At 45.8% G+C, this 18,000-nt stretch overlaps 2 protein-coding genes across 9 annotated transcripts in view; one reads left to right on the top strand and one right to left on the bottom strand.

Moving 5' to 3' along the window:
- ADCY6 (adenylate cyclase 6) overlaps window positions 1-18,000 on the bottom strand; it is a 934,310-nt gene that overhangs the window by 869,083 nt on the left and 47,227 nt on the right. For 6 of the 7 annotated variants that reach the window (XM_083484415.1, XM_083484413.1, XM_083484411.1 and 3 more), the window contains one exon: window positions 15,037-17,930. The exons of the other annotated variant lie outside the window; for it this stretch is intronic. In XM_083484415.1, coding sequence (XP_083340541.1) covers window positions 17,805-17,930 — 126 coding nt within the window. In that variant the 3' untranslated portion in view covers window positions 15,037-17,804. Of the gene's footprint in view, window positions 1-15,036; window positions 17,931-18,000 lie in introns of those variants that run through there. 7 annotated transcript variants of the gene reach the window in all.
- On the top strand, window positions 6,488-11,538 carry SPMIP11 (sperm microtubule inner protein 11). 2 transcript variants are annotated; one of them, XM_083485613.1, is made up of 4 exons: window positions 6,488-6,791; window positions 7,599-7,736; window positions 9,343-9,487; window positions 11,353-11,538. In XM_083485613.1, the coding sequence occupies exons 1-4, from the start codon at window positions 6,707-6,709 to the stop codon at window positions 11,399-11,401; spliced, it is 417 nt and encodes a 138-aa protein (XP_083341739.1). In that variant the 5' UTR covers window positions 6,488-6,706; the 3' UTR covers window positions 11,402-11,538. The 2 variants fall into 2 exon arrangements, with proteins under 2 accessions (XP_083341739.1, XP_083341740.1); XM_083485614.1 differs by lacking the exon at window positions 6,488-6,791 and adding an exon at window positions 6,925-7,027.

Below are 18,000 nucleotides of genomic sequence, written 5' to 3'. Positions count from 1 at the left end.
CCTCTCCCGCTGGGAGAAAGAAAGGAAGAGGATGTGCGTGCCGAACTTCCGGTATTGGCTTGCGTAGGAGTGGGGGCGGGGCGTAACGTTGACAGTTACGTTTCAGGTGCGTCGGTCGATGCCTCCCATCTCTATGGCGATCGTCGTATGGACTCGAAGAAGCGCCATAGAGACAAAAATGGTAGAGTGACACGCAAAGAAGAGGGACTCGCATGAGCCTTTTTTTTTTGTTCGTTTTAGTCTGTGCCAGTGTGGTGTTAACCTTCTGCACGTCTTAAATTACGCTGGTAAATTTTTAAGCGATGGTTTCACGCTTCCGCTTCGAGTTCCCCCCTTCCCCCGCTACAACCAAGCGGTGTATATATACAGCTTGGCAGCTGCGTGCTGATACGGAAGGGGGGGCATGTCTTCTTCACCTCCTTCTTCGCTACAATATATCCATTTATTTCCAATTGTCAATGTCAAAAGGGACTAAAATCTATAAAATTCATAGAAAATCAACGTGCCAATTTGCTCAATTTCTCTAGGACCCCATGACACCCCCCCTGTCCTCCATAATCCCTCAAGCAAGGTGTCAAGACCCTAATCTGGTCAAATCGCTCTGCCAAGCCCTTCCTCCGGGCGATGCCAGGTGACAGACTATGCATACATGGACCATTGTCTTCTCAGGATGTGCTTATCTGCGCATATCTCCAGCTCTCTGCATATTCCCCCCTCCCTCCTCCATATCTCCAGCTCTCTGCATATTCCCCCCTCCCTCCTCCATATGTTAATCCGGTGTAACCCAACCTCTTCCTAATGTATTCATAATGTAATCTGTGTAACCCAACCTCTTCTTAATGTATTCATGATGTAACTGGGATGTATTTTGCACTGTATTCTGGGATATGGAGGGAAATTTCAAAAGTTCATGTCACCCCTTTCTCGCTGTTCAATCTCGCCTTGAACCTGTTGCGCAATAAACTTGGATCTTCTGTAGTTTGCTCCTGCATCCGGCTGAGCTCATTTTCTTCCGCAGAGACCCGCGGACTTAGTCCAACGAGCTGGGTGGCAGAGTAACCCCGCACCCGGATTTTTCTGTAACAGTGCAAATGGACTCTCCCTCCCTGGCTGGTAGTGAGTGGGAAGGAGGAGAAATGTGGGAGAGCTGGGCAAGGAGCAGGCAGAAGCCAGAGAGTAAGAACCATGCTGGATTTCTGCTTGAATTCAAGGCTGTGGCTATGGGAGAAGATCCTCTTGGGGTGTTAATGCTGTGAGCCCCTCCAATGTAGGCTCAGGTTGTAAATAAGACCTACAGTGGTACCTCGGGTTACATACGCTTCAGGTTACAGACTCCGCTAACCCAGAAATAGTGCTTCAGGTTAAGAACTTTGCTTCAGGATGAGAACAGAAATCGGGCTCCGGCGGGGCCAGCGTGAGGCCCCATTAGCTAAAGTGGTGCTTCAGGTTAAGAACAGACCTCTGGAATGAATTAAGTACTTAACCCGAGGTACCACTGTATATCCTAAAGACCTCACAGTCTCTGCTGCCCCTCATCCCAAGGACATCAAACCCTAGGTAAGCGCCTGGAAGCCCTGGAATCTGGCACCGATTGGGGTAATGCACAACAATATTAATGTCGCTGCTGAAGGAATTACACCGACTGCCAGTTACTTTCTGGGCTAAATCCAAGGTGCTGGTGCTGGTGAATAAAGCTCTGTACAGTTTGGGACCAGGACAGCTAAACCTCATCTCTCTTATACACATTGTTGTAAGCCAAAATCTGCCCTTTTCACTTATGGGGTATCCAAGAGCCCATATAGAGGCCTTACGTAGGTTCCCTATTGGTAGGAGAAAATAACAAAAGCCAACCAGAGAATATTGAGAAGCAAAGCAGCTAGTAAGCTTGATCTTTATTGAACTGTTGCAACAGGGTGCTCCCCTCACCCGCAGGAGAGAGGAGGAACCCAGAACAATGGCATGCAAGACCTTATAAAGACTTTTGAAATTGCCACCCTGTAGATCAAGACCACCCCCAGAAACATCATACCTACATCACAGAAAGGGTGGTCAACAGGAGAAATCTGAGTGCTTTATTTACCTCCTGTCTGCCAGGTTACCTGTTTAATGGTCAATTGATTGGATTGCCTAGGGAGCCTGGCCAGTCTTTTGTAATGATAAATACATAGTTCCTGAGCCAGGTCAGGCTCACACCCTATTCATATCTTAAATGTGCCCTTAAGAGAGGATTTGTAAAGGAAAAGACAATGGGGAGGCTTTTCCATTTTCCTTTGACCTTGCAGAGAAATAATTGAGGTCAGTTTGGGAAACAAAAATGGTTTCAGGTTGGTCTTCCTGTGCTTTTCTTAAAAAAATTTGCCCCACAAATAATAACATGGTATCTTGTAAATGGATGCCTTTGTGTAAATATAGGATATCACATAAAAATAACACATGTTGCATTTTGTTACTAAATTACTTGCAGCATTTAACACTTTGGGAGAAACATTTACTCAAGAGTGGTCTATGCTTTTCACTTAGCAGGAAGGTCCAATAACGAATGGAAGATGCAGTTTTGTTTGTTTCTGCCTTTTTGTGTGTTTTCAGGTGTCAGACTTACGTAGCTCTCCTCCATCATACCGCAGCAGCAACAATCCCTGATGAATCCCTTTAGGGCTTTCATATACCGTATTTTTCACCCTATAGGATGCACCGGCCCATAGGACGCAGCTAGTTTTTTGGGGGGGAAATCAAGGGAAAAATTTTTATTCCCCCCCCCCCCAGGTTTGCGCAGCCATCCCCAAGCTAGAAGAGGGAGACGAAGCGCTCCGTCTCCCTCTTCTGCCTTCAGGGACAGCTTGCCCCGCTGTCCCCCGAGTTTGTGGGGCTGGTGGGGGGGGGAGAAGCAAGCTTGCTTCTCCCCCCCCCCAGCTTCCAGATCAGGTCGGGGAATAGCGGGGTGGCGGCGCTCCGCCACCCCCCTACCCCCCGAGCTTGTGGGGCTGGCGGGGGGGGGAGAAGCAAGCTTGCTTCTACCCCCCGCCAGCCTCCAGATCAGGTCGGGGAATAGCGGGGTGGCAGCGCTCCGCCACCCCGCTATCCCCCGAGCTTGTGGGGCTGCAGGCTGCTGCCCACAAGCCTTGCGAGCCCGCGGGACATCCCGCCAGGCTTGCAAGACTTGCGGATAGCTTCCTGAAGCCCGGAGAGTGAGAGGGGTTGGTGCGCACCGACCCCTCTCGCTCCCCAGGCTTCAGCGAAAGCCTGCATTTGCCCCATAGGACACACACACATTTCCCCTTCATTTTTGGAGGGGAAAAAGTGTGTCCTATAGGGCGAAAAATACGGTAAACCATGTCACCTTGCCATAGGTTTGGACAGGTTTGGACATGTCATGAGAGAGATGTCCTTGCCTTGACCTTTCTATGGGATTTTAGTATTATAGGCTCTGGTCTTGCACTGTGGGGAAGTTGCTCACTTGCTCTTAAGGGACGAAAAAGCTAGTTGCAGTCTGGATACACTTGTCAAATTCAAACTGAGTCCAATTAGAATTTAGATAGCACCATGGTTCTCAACTTTTCAAACCAATCTGTAAAAAAACATTCTAAAAAGGGCACTTGTCCAAACTCTACAAGGGACCATTCCTGCTAAATCAAGGCATGTATACCTTCATGTATCTGGTGTTTTCATGGAGCCTGAAGCTTGCCTTTTTTTTCGTGAAATGAATTAGAATAATTTAAAAATGGGTAGAGAAGGTTGGCACACTGCAGAGTGTGCCAGGTGAAACATGGTCTAATCTAATTATTGGACTACACAATAGCCTGATCTATTTGTTCTTGTTGTTGTTTAGTCATTTAGTCGTGTCCGACTCTTCGTGACCCCATGGACCAGAGCATGCCAGGCACTCCTGTCTCCCACTGCCTCCCGCAGTTTGGTCAGACTCATGTTGGTAGCTTCGAGAACACTGTCCAACCATCTTGTCCTCTGTCGTCCTCTTCTCCTTGTGCCTTCAATCTTTCCCAACATCAGGGTCTTTTCCAGGGAGTCTTCTCTTCTCATGAGGTGGCCAAAGTACTGGAGCCTCAGCTTCAGGATCTGTCCTTCCAGTGAGCTCTCAGGGCTGATTTCCTTAAGAATGGATCTTAAGAGCCTGATCTATTAGAAAGCATAAAATACCTGTTTAATGGTCACTTGATTGGATTGCCTGGGGAGCCTGGCCAGTCTTTTGTAATGATAAATACTTAGTTCCTGAGCCAGGTCAGGCTCACACCCTATTCATATCTTAAATGTGCCCTTAAGAGAGGATTTGTGAAGGAAAATACAATGGGGAGGCTTTTCCATTTTCCTTTGACCTTGCAGAGAAATAATTGAGGTCAGTTTGGGAATCAAAAATGGTTTCATGTCGGTCTTCCTGTGCTGATTTATGTATGTGCTTGGTTGGTACACTTATGAACATTTAACATATATCTAAGACCTTAAAATTCCTATCACAACACCAAACTGGTCACTGCATGCTGCAAGAGAGGGCATTGTGATAGGAATTTTATGGTCTTAGATATATGGTAATGTTCATAAGTGTACCAACCAAGCATGTACATAGATCAGCACAGGAAAACCGACCTGGAACCATTTTGATTCCTAAACTGAGCAAATGTTTTCTCTGCAAGGTCAAAGTGGGAAACCTTCCATTGTCTCTTTCCTCACAAATCCTGTCTTAAGGGCACATTTAAGATATGAATAGGGTGTGAGCCTGTGACCTGGCCCAGGAACTAAGTATTTATCATTACAAAAGACTAGCCAGGCTACCTAGGCAATCCAATCAAGTAACCTGCCAGACAGGAGATAAACGACAGGAGAAAAACAACATTAAAATTTCTGTTTTAAGACCGCCTTTTCTGTGATGTATGTATGATGTTTCTGGGGGTGGTCTTGATCTACAGGGTGGCAATTTCAAAAGTCTTTATAAGGCCTTGCATGCCATTTTTCTGGGTCTCTCCTCTCTCCTGCGGGTGGGGGGAGCACCTTGTTGCAACAGTTCAATAAAGATCAAGCTTACTGGCTGCTTTGCTTCTCAATATTCTCTGGTTGGCCTCTGTTATCTTCTCCTACCAATAGGGAACCTATGTAAGGACTCTATATGGGCTCTTGGATACCCCATAAGGGAAAAGAGCAATTTTTGTTTACAACAGCATCCAGCACATCGTCGCCCAGTCGGGAGGTTTGGTCTACACAATGTCAGAATTGGACCTTTAGTGTGGAGACACCTGCCATTTGGAACTTGTGTTAAATAACAGGTGCTGTCTGTATTCTGCACCTTTAATAAGCTTTTCCTTTCTAACAAGTATTTTAAGTGAATAGGGTGGTGGTGTGGTCTAAACCACTGAACCTCTTGGGTTTGCTGATCAGAATGTCGGTGGTTTGAATCCTCGTGACGGGGTGAGCTCCCGTTGCTCTGTCCCAGCTCCTGCCAACCTAGCAGTTCAAAAGTACACCAGTGCAAGTAGATAAATAGGTACTGCTGTGGGCAGGAAGGTAAACGGTGTTTCCGTGCGCACTGGTTTCCGTCACGGTGTTTCATTGAGCCAGAAGAGGTTTAGTCATGCTGGCCACATGACCCGGAAAGCTGTCTGTGGACAAACACCAACTCCCTCAGCCTGAAAGCGAGATGAGCACTGCAACCCTGTGGTTGCCTTTGACTGGAATTACTGGTAACCGTCCAGGGGTCATTTACCTTTACCTTTAAGTCGATAATTTTTTTATTCCAGTCTGTACTGGATTGGAAATTGCTTTTAAATATGCATTTGTTGTTGATGTTTTTTATTATTAAATTGCTTCAGTGTGTTTTATGCGGATTCATAAACTGAATGAATAAAAATATCTGTATATAAACTTATCTTTAATTGTTCTGCTGTCTGAATGTTCTACTTGTTAGAATTGCAGTGAAGGAGAGTATTGTCGTGACAATGTATTACACCAATAAAATGCTGGTTAAACTGGAAATACTAAATGAACACAACAAACTAAAATAAAATAGCTGAGAGTAGATTATAAAACTAACTTCAGACAGACTACACCTCTTCAGTACAAAAGCTTAGCAAAAGAGGTAGTTTCTTCACCTTCCTCCTAAAAGAGTATAAAGATGAGGTAAGAAACACCTCAGTGGGACGATCATGCCCGAGTTTTGGAAGTGCCAAATATTTGCCTATTAGAGTCGGAAACAAGGCTGACACACGGCACACACTTACGTACCGGTATCTTTACTCAGAACACTCCACTGAGTGAACCACTCTTCATGGCTGGCGTTTCAAGAAGGCTGTTTGGCTCATATCTACTAGAGACAACACTAAAAGCTGCTGTGAGCGCCGGATCTCCCTAGAGGAGAAAATACAGCCATCTGGTTAAATACTTATTTCATCACTGGCAATCACATGCAAATAAATACAAGTTAATGAAGTCATAAAGCTGGAAAAAACACAAGGCTAAGGGTCACTTCTCCCCCTTTCCTTTCTAGATACCTCCTCAAACCAAACCTCAGTACATTTTTCTCAAGGTATCACAGTTGCCCTTTCACACATTCAAGTTTTCATTGCTTAAGAAACTCCCAAGAGACAGGGCCGAGCTGCACATCTCCATGGTAACATAGCAAACATGCTTTAGAAGGCTGAAGGCAGAAGGCTGCAGTTGGGAAGTTGTGGAGTCAGTTGAACCTTCAGCAAATTAGGTGCAGGAAATGTCTTTCTTTGGATTAACTTTTTTGGGATATCAAGACCCCTTTCGGGACAGAAAACTAGAATTACCAAAGTATGAAGTGCCAGGTAAGGAAACTATCCAAGAACACTTCACTGAAAAAGAAAGCTCTTCCTGGGATTCACCAGTGGTGATTGCTCTGTATGTGTACCTACGCACAAAAGTCTTAACTGTCATTCCTTCATCTCGGAATCCTGGGAATGGCAGTGCTCTGAGGAAGGCTGTGGATCTTTAATGGAATTCCCACCACTGTCACTAAACTACTATTGCCAGGATTCTTGCAGGGAAACCATGATTGAAGATGGTAGAAAACTGATACAGAGCAGTTGCATAGATAAGCTCTTTGTGTGCTGTTCACACACATCACCCCTACTGTACAGGAGGTTCCTGGTTTCGTCTATTCAATCCCCTTCTGAAATTGAAGGGTTGATGGCCATCCCACAGTCTTTCAAAGGAAAGAATCATGCACTGGTCCACATCAGAGAGAATGGTTTAAGCCTTTCTCCCTCAGTGTGCTAGTTTTATGCCTAGAGATTGTTTGTATATTACTGAGATAGTTTTCATCCATGCTGTCTTCCAGCTGCAATCTGAAGTGGTACATCTGGGATCTAGATTGGACTTAATTCCCTGGACACGAGGAAATTCTCCTGTCTCCAACATGACCATTTTTGTCCCTAATTTCATTACTTCTTTACTTGACTGAGGCCCCATCTGCTCAACACATTTCAAGCAGCATCATACCACTTTAAACAGTCATGGCTTTGACCAAATAATTTTGGGAACTCTATTCCCCTAATCCTCTTGTTCCATTTGCTTTCCATTTTGCTATATTCCAGAATTGCATTAGTTTTCTTTCTTCTTCTGTCCATCTTCAGTGGGAACACCAACCCCTAAACTGGAACTTTTCTACCCAAAGCTGCCACCCATAGGACCAAGTGGATATGACGGCACAGTACACAGGGGAAGCTGCAGGAAGTATCGAGAGGCTATCAAAAAGATGAAGCTCAAAAAATGTAGGTAAATAATTACCAGAGGCAGGGTTTAAATGGTGGTTTCAGCAAAAGCACAAGGAGCCTTTAGGATTCTGTAGAGGGACATCCATACTCATGAGTCAGAGCACTGGGACCAGGACTAGAAGCAATGACCTCTGGGTTGGCAGGAGCTGTGTGTGTGTGTGTGCATGCATGCAAATCTAAGAGAGTTCTGGAGGCAGGTTTGGAGGAAGGAGGAGGATTGAAGGCCCCTGGGTTCTTTGAAGAGGGTGCCCTTGCAGGATTTCCTGTACAGATCTGGTTGGCCATTCTGAGGACAGGATGCTGGACTGACTGGTCCTCTGGCCTGATCCAGCAGAGCTCTGCTTATTCCTACGATGTTGGGCTCCAGGCAGGTGCACCACCTCCGTACTCGCTGCACCAGCATGAGAGCTGGCCCTTCCAGACAGCAGGGAAAGACAGGGAGGAAACCTTTGGCCATGTAAAAAGGAAGTTTGTTGTCACGAATTTTTAGTGAACATGCAAACCAAGTTGCAATACTGTGTATACAACCAGGTGGAAATGTGATGTTCAAGAGTGCTCCTGAGGAAGAACAGTACAGTGGTACCTCGGGTTAAGTACTTAATTCGTTCCGGAGGTCCGTACTTAACCTGAAACTGTTCTTAACCTGAAGCACCACTTTAGCTAATGGGGCCTCCTGCTGCTGCCGCGCCATCGGAGCACGATTTCTCTTCTCATCCTGAAGCAAAGTGCTTAACCTGAGGCAATATTTCTGCGTTAGTGGAGTCTGTAACCTGAAGCGTATGTTACCCGAGGTACCACTGTAATTTGAAATGTGTTGGGTTTAATAATCAAAAACAATCTTTCTTGTGTACCTGGGGCTTTGATCTCTTTCTCTGATTTCTTTCCACCTCCTCCTCCTCCTCCTCCTGGACAGCAGGCTAGTACCTCTAGGCAACTGATAACGAGGAACCAGTCACCTCCCACTGCCTCCTAAAAGGCTTGCGGCATCTTGGGAAGCCACTTGTCTCCTAAGTGCCTGTGTCAGCTGTCATTGGAGCTTGGCTTTCCAGCTCCTCTTGCCTGCTTCTCTGTGAGCACATTTTGTGCTGACCTAGCGATGGGGAAGCTGTGGCCCTCCAGATGTTATTGGACTTATAACTCCAATCATCCCTAGCCAGCAAGACCAATAGTCGAGGATGTAATTCGAAGTCCAACAACATCTAGACTGAAACCAGGGCACCAAGCAGGTTCACGAGCATTAAGGACACAGTAGTTATTGGTTCTCTGGGGAAGGGGAGGAAAAGACAAGGAGGAAATATGATAATTCTAGAAGGGAAGGGGCCATAGGTCAAAAATGGCAGATCCCATCTTTGTTTAGGGCTGATGCATGTATGGGGACATGACCGTTGAGCTTCTGAACTCAGTATGTACAGCTGTAATTTAAACCCACAGATTATTAGCTATCTTCTCAAGCCTCCATTGTTGCTCCAGCTCCTGCTCAAGTCAGTGGATTTTTAGCAAGTGTTGACGGCCAGCCCAAAGCCAAGATCCTTCTCTCCCACACCTCCAGACAGCTTTTGGTTTCTCCTGTCTAACAGCCCAAGCTCTCCGTCTCTTTTTCTAGACCCAAATGAAGAGTACAGGGAACCAATGACCTGCGGACAAGAGATTGGCTGGTGGCTGCCTAAGAATCGGTCAGTCAAGCCAGAAGATGCCATCCCTTGGATAAGGGTGCAAAGGCACCCCCAGCTACGGAGCTCTATGACCAAGTGAGCATACAATGGGAAGCAGGGAATCAGCCCAACCACCACTTTACCCAGCCAGGGATGGAGGATCTCACTCTCATCCTTTAATTGTTGTGTGTACAGCAGACATCATGGCCAAATCCACCCCATACAAATTACATTTTATCACATAGCTTCACCCAAAGAATCCACAGAACTATAATTATCAGCACCTTAACAAACTACAGTTCCCAGGGTTCTTTGGAGAAAGATGTACCGTATTTTTCGTCCCATAGGACGCTCCGTCCCATAGGACGCACCTAGTTTTTTTGGGGAGAAATAAAGGGGGAAAAATCCCTTTATTTCCCCCCCAAAAGCAGGTCAGGGAAACAGAACCAGGTCGAGGAACAGCGGGATGGCGGCGCTGCGCCTCCCTGCTGTCCCCGGAGCTTGTGGGGCTGGCCGATGTCTGCCCAGCGCGAGGGGCGCTCTGCTTCAGGGCGCTCCTCGCGCTGGGCGGCAGGCTGCTATCCACAGCGTGGGGAGCCTTGCGGGGAACTCCTGCAAGGCTCTCCATGCTGCGGATGTCTGCCTGGCACGGGGGGCGCTCTGCTTCAGGGCGCCCCTCGCGCTGGGCGGCAGGCTGCTATCCGCAGCGTGGGGAGCCTTGCGGGATCTCCCGCAGGGTTGCCTAGGCTGTGGATGTGTTCCCGAAGCGCCGGGCACTCTGCTTTCAGGGCGCCCAAAGCTCCGGGAAGCAGGCTGCTATCCGCAGCCTAGACATCCCTGCGGGACCTCCCGCAGGGCTGCCTAGGCTGCGGATGTCTTCCTGAAGCCTGGAGAGCGAGAGGGGTCGGTGCGCACCGACCCCTCTTGCTCTCCAAGCTTCAGCAAAAGCCTGCATTCGCCCCATAGGACGCACTCAGATTTCCCCTTCATTTTTTGAGGGGAAAAAGTGCGTCCTATAGGGCGAAAAATACGGTACTTTCAATGCATGGTCTGGATGCACACCGAGGGGGTTGCATGATTCCTGCCACCTTCCAAAAGCAGCCGCCCAACATCTCCTTTTACTCGCAAAAGACAATTCTATTGCAGTTGGGAGTTTTCCCAGCACCATTTCATTGACTGCTGCTTGTGGAGGGTGTGTGTGTGTGTGTGTGTGTGTGTGTGTGTGTGTGTGTGTTTAGGGAGGTGTAATTCTGAATGCCATGACACAGCAGCTTGCACCTCCTCCCATTAGGTATCATTGTGCAGATGTAGAGAGGAGATTCTGGGTGGCTGCTTTAACTGGATCCAAGCACCCTTTGTACTGTCTAAGAGATCCATGCTCTTGCTTGTCTGGAGGGCAGATAGAGGAATGGCTGCGGGTGTGTGGAAACCTTTGACCTTTGTGTGGCTGGAATATAGGCTACTGTACAAAGGTTAAGAGTCATATGTGTTGCTGTGCCAGCTTTGCCTCTTACCCACTCATTTGACCCACTGCCCCCCTATAAGGCAATATGGCCCTTGGCTGGAAAAAGGTCCCCCACACGTGTGCTAAGATCTGCTTCTCAAACACTGAAGCTTTCTCCCCAAGGAACTGGGAACTACTGTTTGCTCCCCACAAAGGTACAGTTTCCAGTACCCTTAACAAAATACAGTTCCTAGGATTCCTGTGTGTGTGCTTTGAAGACCTTCCTCTTTCAACAAGCCTTTTAAAGTTGAGGTCTTTCCCAGTCTGCACCTATTTCAAAATGGCTTTAAAGATGTTTGTTTTTATAGCTTTGTCAATTGTTTGCCACCCTGGGCTCCTTTGGGAGGAATGGTAGGGATATAAATTTAACAATAGATAAATAAGGTCCTGGCAGCTGAAACAGTACCCCACGAGACAATGGAACAGCAATGAAATTTGTTTTCTTTGTTTATTGTAGATTTGTTGACAGCATGATAGCGAGCGACCGCCTCTTCAGCATGTTTTGAGAACCATTTGGAACCATAATAGGAACCTGAGGCGCATGGCAGCACCACTATGTCAGTGAGAGCTCATTGGCAATAACCGGCTCTCATGTTTTAGACCTAGCGCATTTGTTCTACAAATAAATAGGAAATCAGTACAATCATCTGTGTTTGGGGGGTTTTTTGCCCGCAAAAAAATGGGGAAAGTGGGTGGATATAAATTACAAGTGAGAAACCTGTGGCTTCTAAGTGTTGTTGGGACACCAAATCCCATCAACCCAGCTAACATGTTCAATGGTCAAGGATGATGTGAGTTGTGGTCCAGAACATCTGGGGAGTCCACAGCTGGTGAAGGCTGGTCTATGGCCTTTTATCTTGTACTATATCTATGCACTCCCTGCTTCTTCTTTTAAGAATTAGTACAGGAATGAGGATTGTTCCTGACATTTCAATATCAAAGCTTGCTGTGATTTAAGTAGATGCTGGCAAATGTGTGCACCTGAGCATGTTATGTCTACATTTGACCAATACATGTTTCATCCAGGGACAAATGGATGACATATGCCATATAGGCATGGGCAAACTCAGCCCTCCAGATGTTTTGGGACTGCAACTCCCATCACCCCTAGCTAACAGGACCAGTGGTCAGGGATGATGGGAATTGTAGTCCCAGAACATCTGGAGGGCTGAGTTTGCCCATGCCTGATGTTCTAAAGCAGAAAAAATGTTTATGGGCAGCATTATTGAACTTCAAAATAGATTATCTCCACCCCATTTCCCCCTTGCATTTTCCATTGCAATAACGTTGACCTGTCACTATAGCAGTGCTTCAAGAAAGGGGAGGAAGATCAATGGTAGAAGGACCCAAATTGATAAAGGCAGGGCCTGCAGGCAGACTAGTGCTGTACTCTTACTCTCCCCCCTACCTGCATTTCTCAACCACCTTAACAGAGAAATGGAACAACCCGGTTTTTTCATAAATTTCCTGCTTCCCAATCCACTTCCCTCTAGGAAACTTAAAAGCAGGCTATAAATGCTTGCACACAACCACCAAACCAATCCACCCTTCTGTGCTCTAGCAAGGGACTAAGGTGATGAGGCAGCTTTCGGGTTTTACTATTGTTTGACAGTATTAGCTTAGCATAGACAAAGTCAGAGGAGAACAGTCAAGGAGAGACTAGAGACACACTTTCCTTTGATGGGGGTCTAGTTTGCCGCTGTAAGAACAGGACACGTTTCTAGATGAGCCACTGGCGAGATCCAACAGGCTTTTCTTACAGGTTTCTGCTTTGTGCAAGGAGTTTAAATGTATGACCTATTGAGCGGAAGGAAAGTTACTGCCACTTAACTATATATAGAATTGCAGTCATGTGGTATAAATGCAGGTCATCTTAGCAGCTACTTTGTTGTTGTTGTTTAGTCGTGTCCGACTCTTTGTGAGCCCCTGGACCAGAGCACACCAGGCACTCCTGTCTTCCACTGCGTCCCACAGTTTGGTCAAACTCATGCTGGTAGCTTCGAGAACACTATCCAACCATCTCGTCCTCTGTCGTCCCCTTCTCCTTGGGCCCTCCATCTTTCCCAGCATCAGGGTCTTTTCCAGGGAGTCTTCTCTTCTCATGAGGTGGCCAAAGTCTTGGAGCCTCAGCTTCAGGATCTGTCCTTCCAGTGAGCACTCAGGGCTGATTTCCTTCAGAATGGAGAGGTTTGATCTTCTTGCAGTCCATGGGACTCTCAAGAGTCTCCTCCAGCACCATAATTCTAAAGCATCAATTCTTTGGCGATCAGCCTTCTTCATGGTCCAGCTCTCACTTCCATACATCACTACTGGGAAGCAGCTACTACAGCCTAGCCAAAGTTCTAACATGCAAACCCTCTGCAGTACTGGTCTGCAGTACCAGTGGGTCACAGCCTGATCCAAAGTGGGTCACAACAGGAGCACTACCTTCATGCAATTATATGGTCAAATTTAAGAAATGGGTTCCCAAATGCATGTTTGGGTTAAGCATGAGACTCTCCATCTCAAGGTCATGGGTTCAAGCCCCACTGAGTCAGAAAGATTCCTGCATTGCAGAGGGTTGGGCTAGATGACCCTTGTGGTCCCTTCAAACTCTCAAATTCTATGGCTCTAAATGTGGTTCCTGGGACTGAAAAGGCTGAAGACCCCTGTTCTACACAACCCTGTGGCAGATCACTTTTCTATAACAGTTAGATGACCCCAATACCTTGGGCATTATGCTATATACTGTTGGCAGTGATGTGTGTAAAATATGTAATGTGTTTCTGAATTCTCCTGGGCGGTGGCTGTAGTGATGTGGTCCTATATGTCAAAATTACCATTACACTTAGGTTCTAGATTCAGGTAGGTATGGAAGACACAGGAATTACCCACTCTGGAAGAATGGCAGATGAAGGTGATTGACTACATGGAATTGGCAGAAATGACTGGCAGAATCTGAGACCAGGGAGAAGAGTTGGTGAAAGAAGACTGGAAGAAATTTAAAGACTATTTAAAGAAATATTGTAAAATTAATGAATGTTAGAAGGATGTTGGATAGAAGCTAGGTGGTTTCCAGCTATAATGCTTTAGGAGATACGAAAAAAAGGTTTATAAATGGGTAAAAGCTTAATGGTAAGGATTTGCTGAACTAACAAATTGAAGTGGAATACAAAGAAGGGAGGTATGAGGAGGTCCGGGGAAATAAGCGTAAGGAAGATATGTTATGGAAAATTATTTGTTTTTTAAACTGTTTTTATGCTGTATTTTGTATTTTTATTTTTTTATTTTTCATTTTCACTGTTATACTTTAAAAAAAAATAGATTCAGGTAGGTAGAAGTGTTGGTCTGACACAGTCAAAATATATATAAAAATAAAAAAAGTGTCCAGTAGCACCTTAGAGACCAACTACGGTAAGTTTGTTCTTGGTATAAGCTTTCATGTGCATGCATACTACCTGAAGAAGTGTGCATGCATATAAAAGCTTATACCAAGAACATTGCACTTTGGGTTCTTCACAGTGATAGTTGTTCCTTAATGCCTGAAATAATGTAAGGAGATTTAATCAGGGATGTACAAGCTTTAGTATATTAATGAGAAACCCTGCAAAATACCAATGCATAGGCGTGTAAGTGCAGACAAATTGCTTGGGCTGCAATGATTACAGTCAAATTGACTCAACAAATGTCTTTAGCCTGAATGAATCAGGTGCTGATATCTATCTATATCAGATTTAAAAATTCAAGAACTGTTGTTAACAGGTACCGTCTTGAGAGGTGCATCATCTAAAAAGTAGTGAGGTGTTTCCTTCAAAAGCATCTTTATTCATACACAGATGGCATGCCGATTTAAATCAATTAAAAACCCATGTGATGCAATTGTACAATAGTGAAATCTCATGCAAGCGTGATCAGTGGTCAAGTCCCACTGGGTTCAATGGGGCTTACACCCAGGTAATTGTGTTGAGGATTGCAGAATAGAATTTCCTAACTGTATGATAGCCCTAACATTCACAGTTCTCACAAGTTTCCATCTCCCTATATTCCATGTATTTGTGCACTGAGCAACTGGGGGTGGGAGGAAGTTGCCCAGGGAAGAAGAGAGGTAGGTATATTCAAGTTTATGGCACTGGGAAGGGAGAAGAGAAAGAAGGAAACAATGTAATAGAAAGTGATCTTTAATATATAATTTATATATATACACACACAAAAAGAAAAAAAGTACCAAATAAGTGCCATATTGCCCACTCTGCTCATACACCTCGCCCAAGGAACACAACTGAGCCATTTTCGCAGTAGCCCTAGAGGGAGTGGGGAGATCTGGGTTAGTTTTGTCTTTTTTTTAAAGCTCACTCTCTCCTCCTACATGGTCTTCCCCATGGTAAGCATAAATAACTCATAGGCTATGCACAATGACAGTTGTCCATTAAAAATAATCTTTTCTTTTAAAAATTTTAAGGAATATTAGAGCTTTTTAAACCATAAAGTAAACTAAAAAAAGAATAATCTTCAACTTCTTTCCCTTCTTCTTTAAAAGACTCATTTTTTTCAATTAAAAATAGTTGTTTTCCCCTTTATCCATCCTCTTCAATGGAATAGAGATTTCACAAAGCTACCTTGCTTCCCCATGGCTTAGATGTTCCCCAATTTAGGTGTCACTTGTGACAAAGAGTTGAGCAAAATAAACCTTGTTTCCAAGGAATCTGGTTCAGTACTGGAATCCTATGTAACAAAAGGTGGAAAAGGGGGGGCTGGAACTTGCCAACCTCAGATATGAGAGGGACAAGACCCAAACTATGGTAGTGGGTGGGACATACCCATACACATGCTTGCAACCAATTCAGCTGCAGATAAAAGACTCCTTGGAACAGGGTCAAGTGAAAATAGGCCAAAGGTGGTTCCTCCAAAGGGGGAATCGCACCCACTGCATAAAATGGGAAAATTATAGAGGAAACAGGCAGAATGTAAGCAGGCTGCATGCCTGCACTATTCAAGGTGCCGCTACAGGGGCTAGAGAAGTAGACAGGGCATTTCAAAATGGCAGCCACAACCCCATCGATCCGGGAAATAGCAAGTGCTCAATAACTGTGCCATTGGCCAGCCGCGCCAGCAACTGACCACATGGACCTGCCCTTCTACACCAAACAGACACACACTTCTTTTCAGCTTTCACTACTCGGCAGTGAGCTCTCTTTCAAATCTTTTTTTACACATGGTTTCTGGAGTTCCTATGACCAGTTAGTACTTTGGTGCAAATAGATCCCCGTTCCCACCCACCTAGGCTAATACTGTAAAAATAAAAGGAGTCAAGGGCCTTCTCCTCTTCCACCTCAGTGCCATGTTCTCGCCAACTTAAATCCGGCAATTAACACAGAGCTCTCACTTTGCTGATTTTGTCATCTACTGTGTTTTCTGCCAGTCAGGAGGGTCAGAGCAAACATTCAGTAGGTCAGCCAGACCCCAAATTTGTGGAAGTCCACTTTGCTTAGGATAAGCACACCCACCCACCCTCAAGCCTTCCAACATCTGAAATAAAGAGCAGAAGGGGGGCGGGTACGTTATTATTTTTCTGGAGCTACATATATAATATGTATGAGAAAGACGGGAAAATACCCTCACAACCCCCAGAATCAAGGTCAGTAGAACCAACTTGACCAAACCTAAAAGATGGATAAAACAGGGGGCGGGGTGAGTGGAGAAGAGACATGGCACTTAATAGCAAAAGATCCATGAGGGTGGGCTAGAAGGAAGGAGCTTGCTCTGTCTGCCAATTCCAGCTCCTGTTAAATAATTTCTACTTTTTTATTTTGGGGTCCCAAGTGAGTAGGGAAGAAGCTTCCTTCTGCAGAAAGGTGGAAGAGGAGGGCTGAAGACAAAACAATCCGTCCCCTTTACTTCAGGCACCTAAGGCAGGTTGGCATCTCCACAGGGCAGCAAAGCCTCTTTCCCTGGCTATTACAGGAGATGGAGTGGCAGGGGAGGCAGGGGAAAGAAGGCCTGTTTCCCTCCCGTCTCTTTGGCATCAAAACCACAACCCCCAGCCACCATCCCATTCCCCCCCCTCTCAAAGCACCCCAAGTGCTTGTCATCACTCCCCTTCATTCCAACCAGACATAGCAATTTGGCAAATGAGAACTGTACCCCAAATGACAATCCCTCAGAGAGAGAGAGAGAGAGAGAGAGAGAGAGAGAGAGAGAGAGAGAGAGAGAGAGATTCCCAAACATCACAGTGAGTTTGTGAGAGCATGTTATGTGTGTGAGAGAAAGACACACACACACACACACAGAGGAACAAAAAGACAGAGTGGGTGTTTGCTGAGAGATGTGACTGACAAAACACACTGGGGGAAAGTCACCTCCCCCAAGAGAAAAGTGCCGTCGCTGCGCTTCTGGAAAGTCTCAGCAAAATGGCGCCATGAGAAAAATGGAGCCCCGCTCAAAAAACATCCGAGCAATGCTTCAGGGTGGAGGCGGGGCAGAAAGAAAAGGGTATAGCCTCCCTTCAACAATAAAATCAAAATGTCAGCTTTCTGGATCCACAGATAGACAAGGGCGGGGGTCTTCTAACCCCTACTGCAACCTCCCTTCACCAGGTCCTTTGGTTGATCCCAAGAGCGGCAGAAGGTTCACAACAAACTTTACCCCAAAATAGCACCCACACGGGCCCAAAAGGAGGCACTCCAAGTTAGGCTTTGCTCCAAATAAATAAAAAATAAGTCTTGTATGGGGTAAAGCGACCCGCCGACATCTCTTCTGCTTCCAAGACTATCAAGGATCCCATTTCAGAAGCTGCAGGGGTTTTTCCCTTTTTAGGAGGGTGTGTTCCAAAATCCAGAGCGAAGAGAGAAAGACAGAGAACCAATCAACGCCATGGTGCCTGACTGAGCCCAGCTTAATAGGTCCCTTTGTTAAGCAAAGGCTCTTTTCTTGCTAACTGGTGGGGCCTCCATTCAGGAAATAGGTGGTCATCTCGCCTTTGCCCTTGACCTTGATGACCCCACGACACTCCAGCTGATAACCTTTGGCTGCCAATACCTGATATAGGTCAGTTGTCACCTAGAGAAGGGGAACAACAAGTGTTAGGATGAAAGGGAACAAGCAGTTCTGGGCAGGTGGAATTACGAGT

This window comes from Podarcis liolepis (genome assembly GCF_965112155.1).
Source record: "Podarcis liolepis genome assembly, chromosome: 2".
NCBI classification, from domain to species: Eukaryota; Metazoa; Chordata; class Lepidosauria; order Squamata; family Lacertidae; genus Podarcis; species Podarcis liolepis.
Note: the sequence above shows the minus strand (reverse complement) of the source record. Positions and strands in the feature narration are given on the sequence as shown.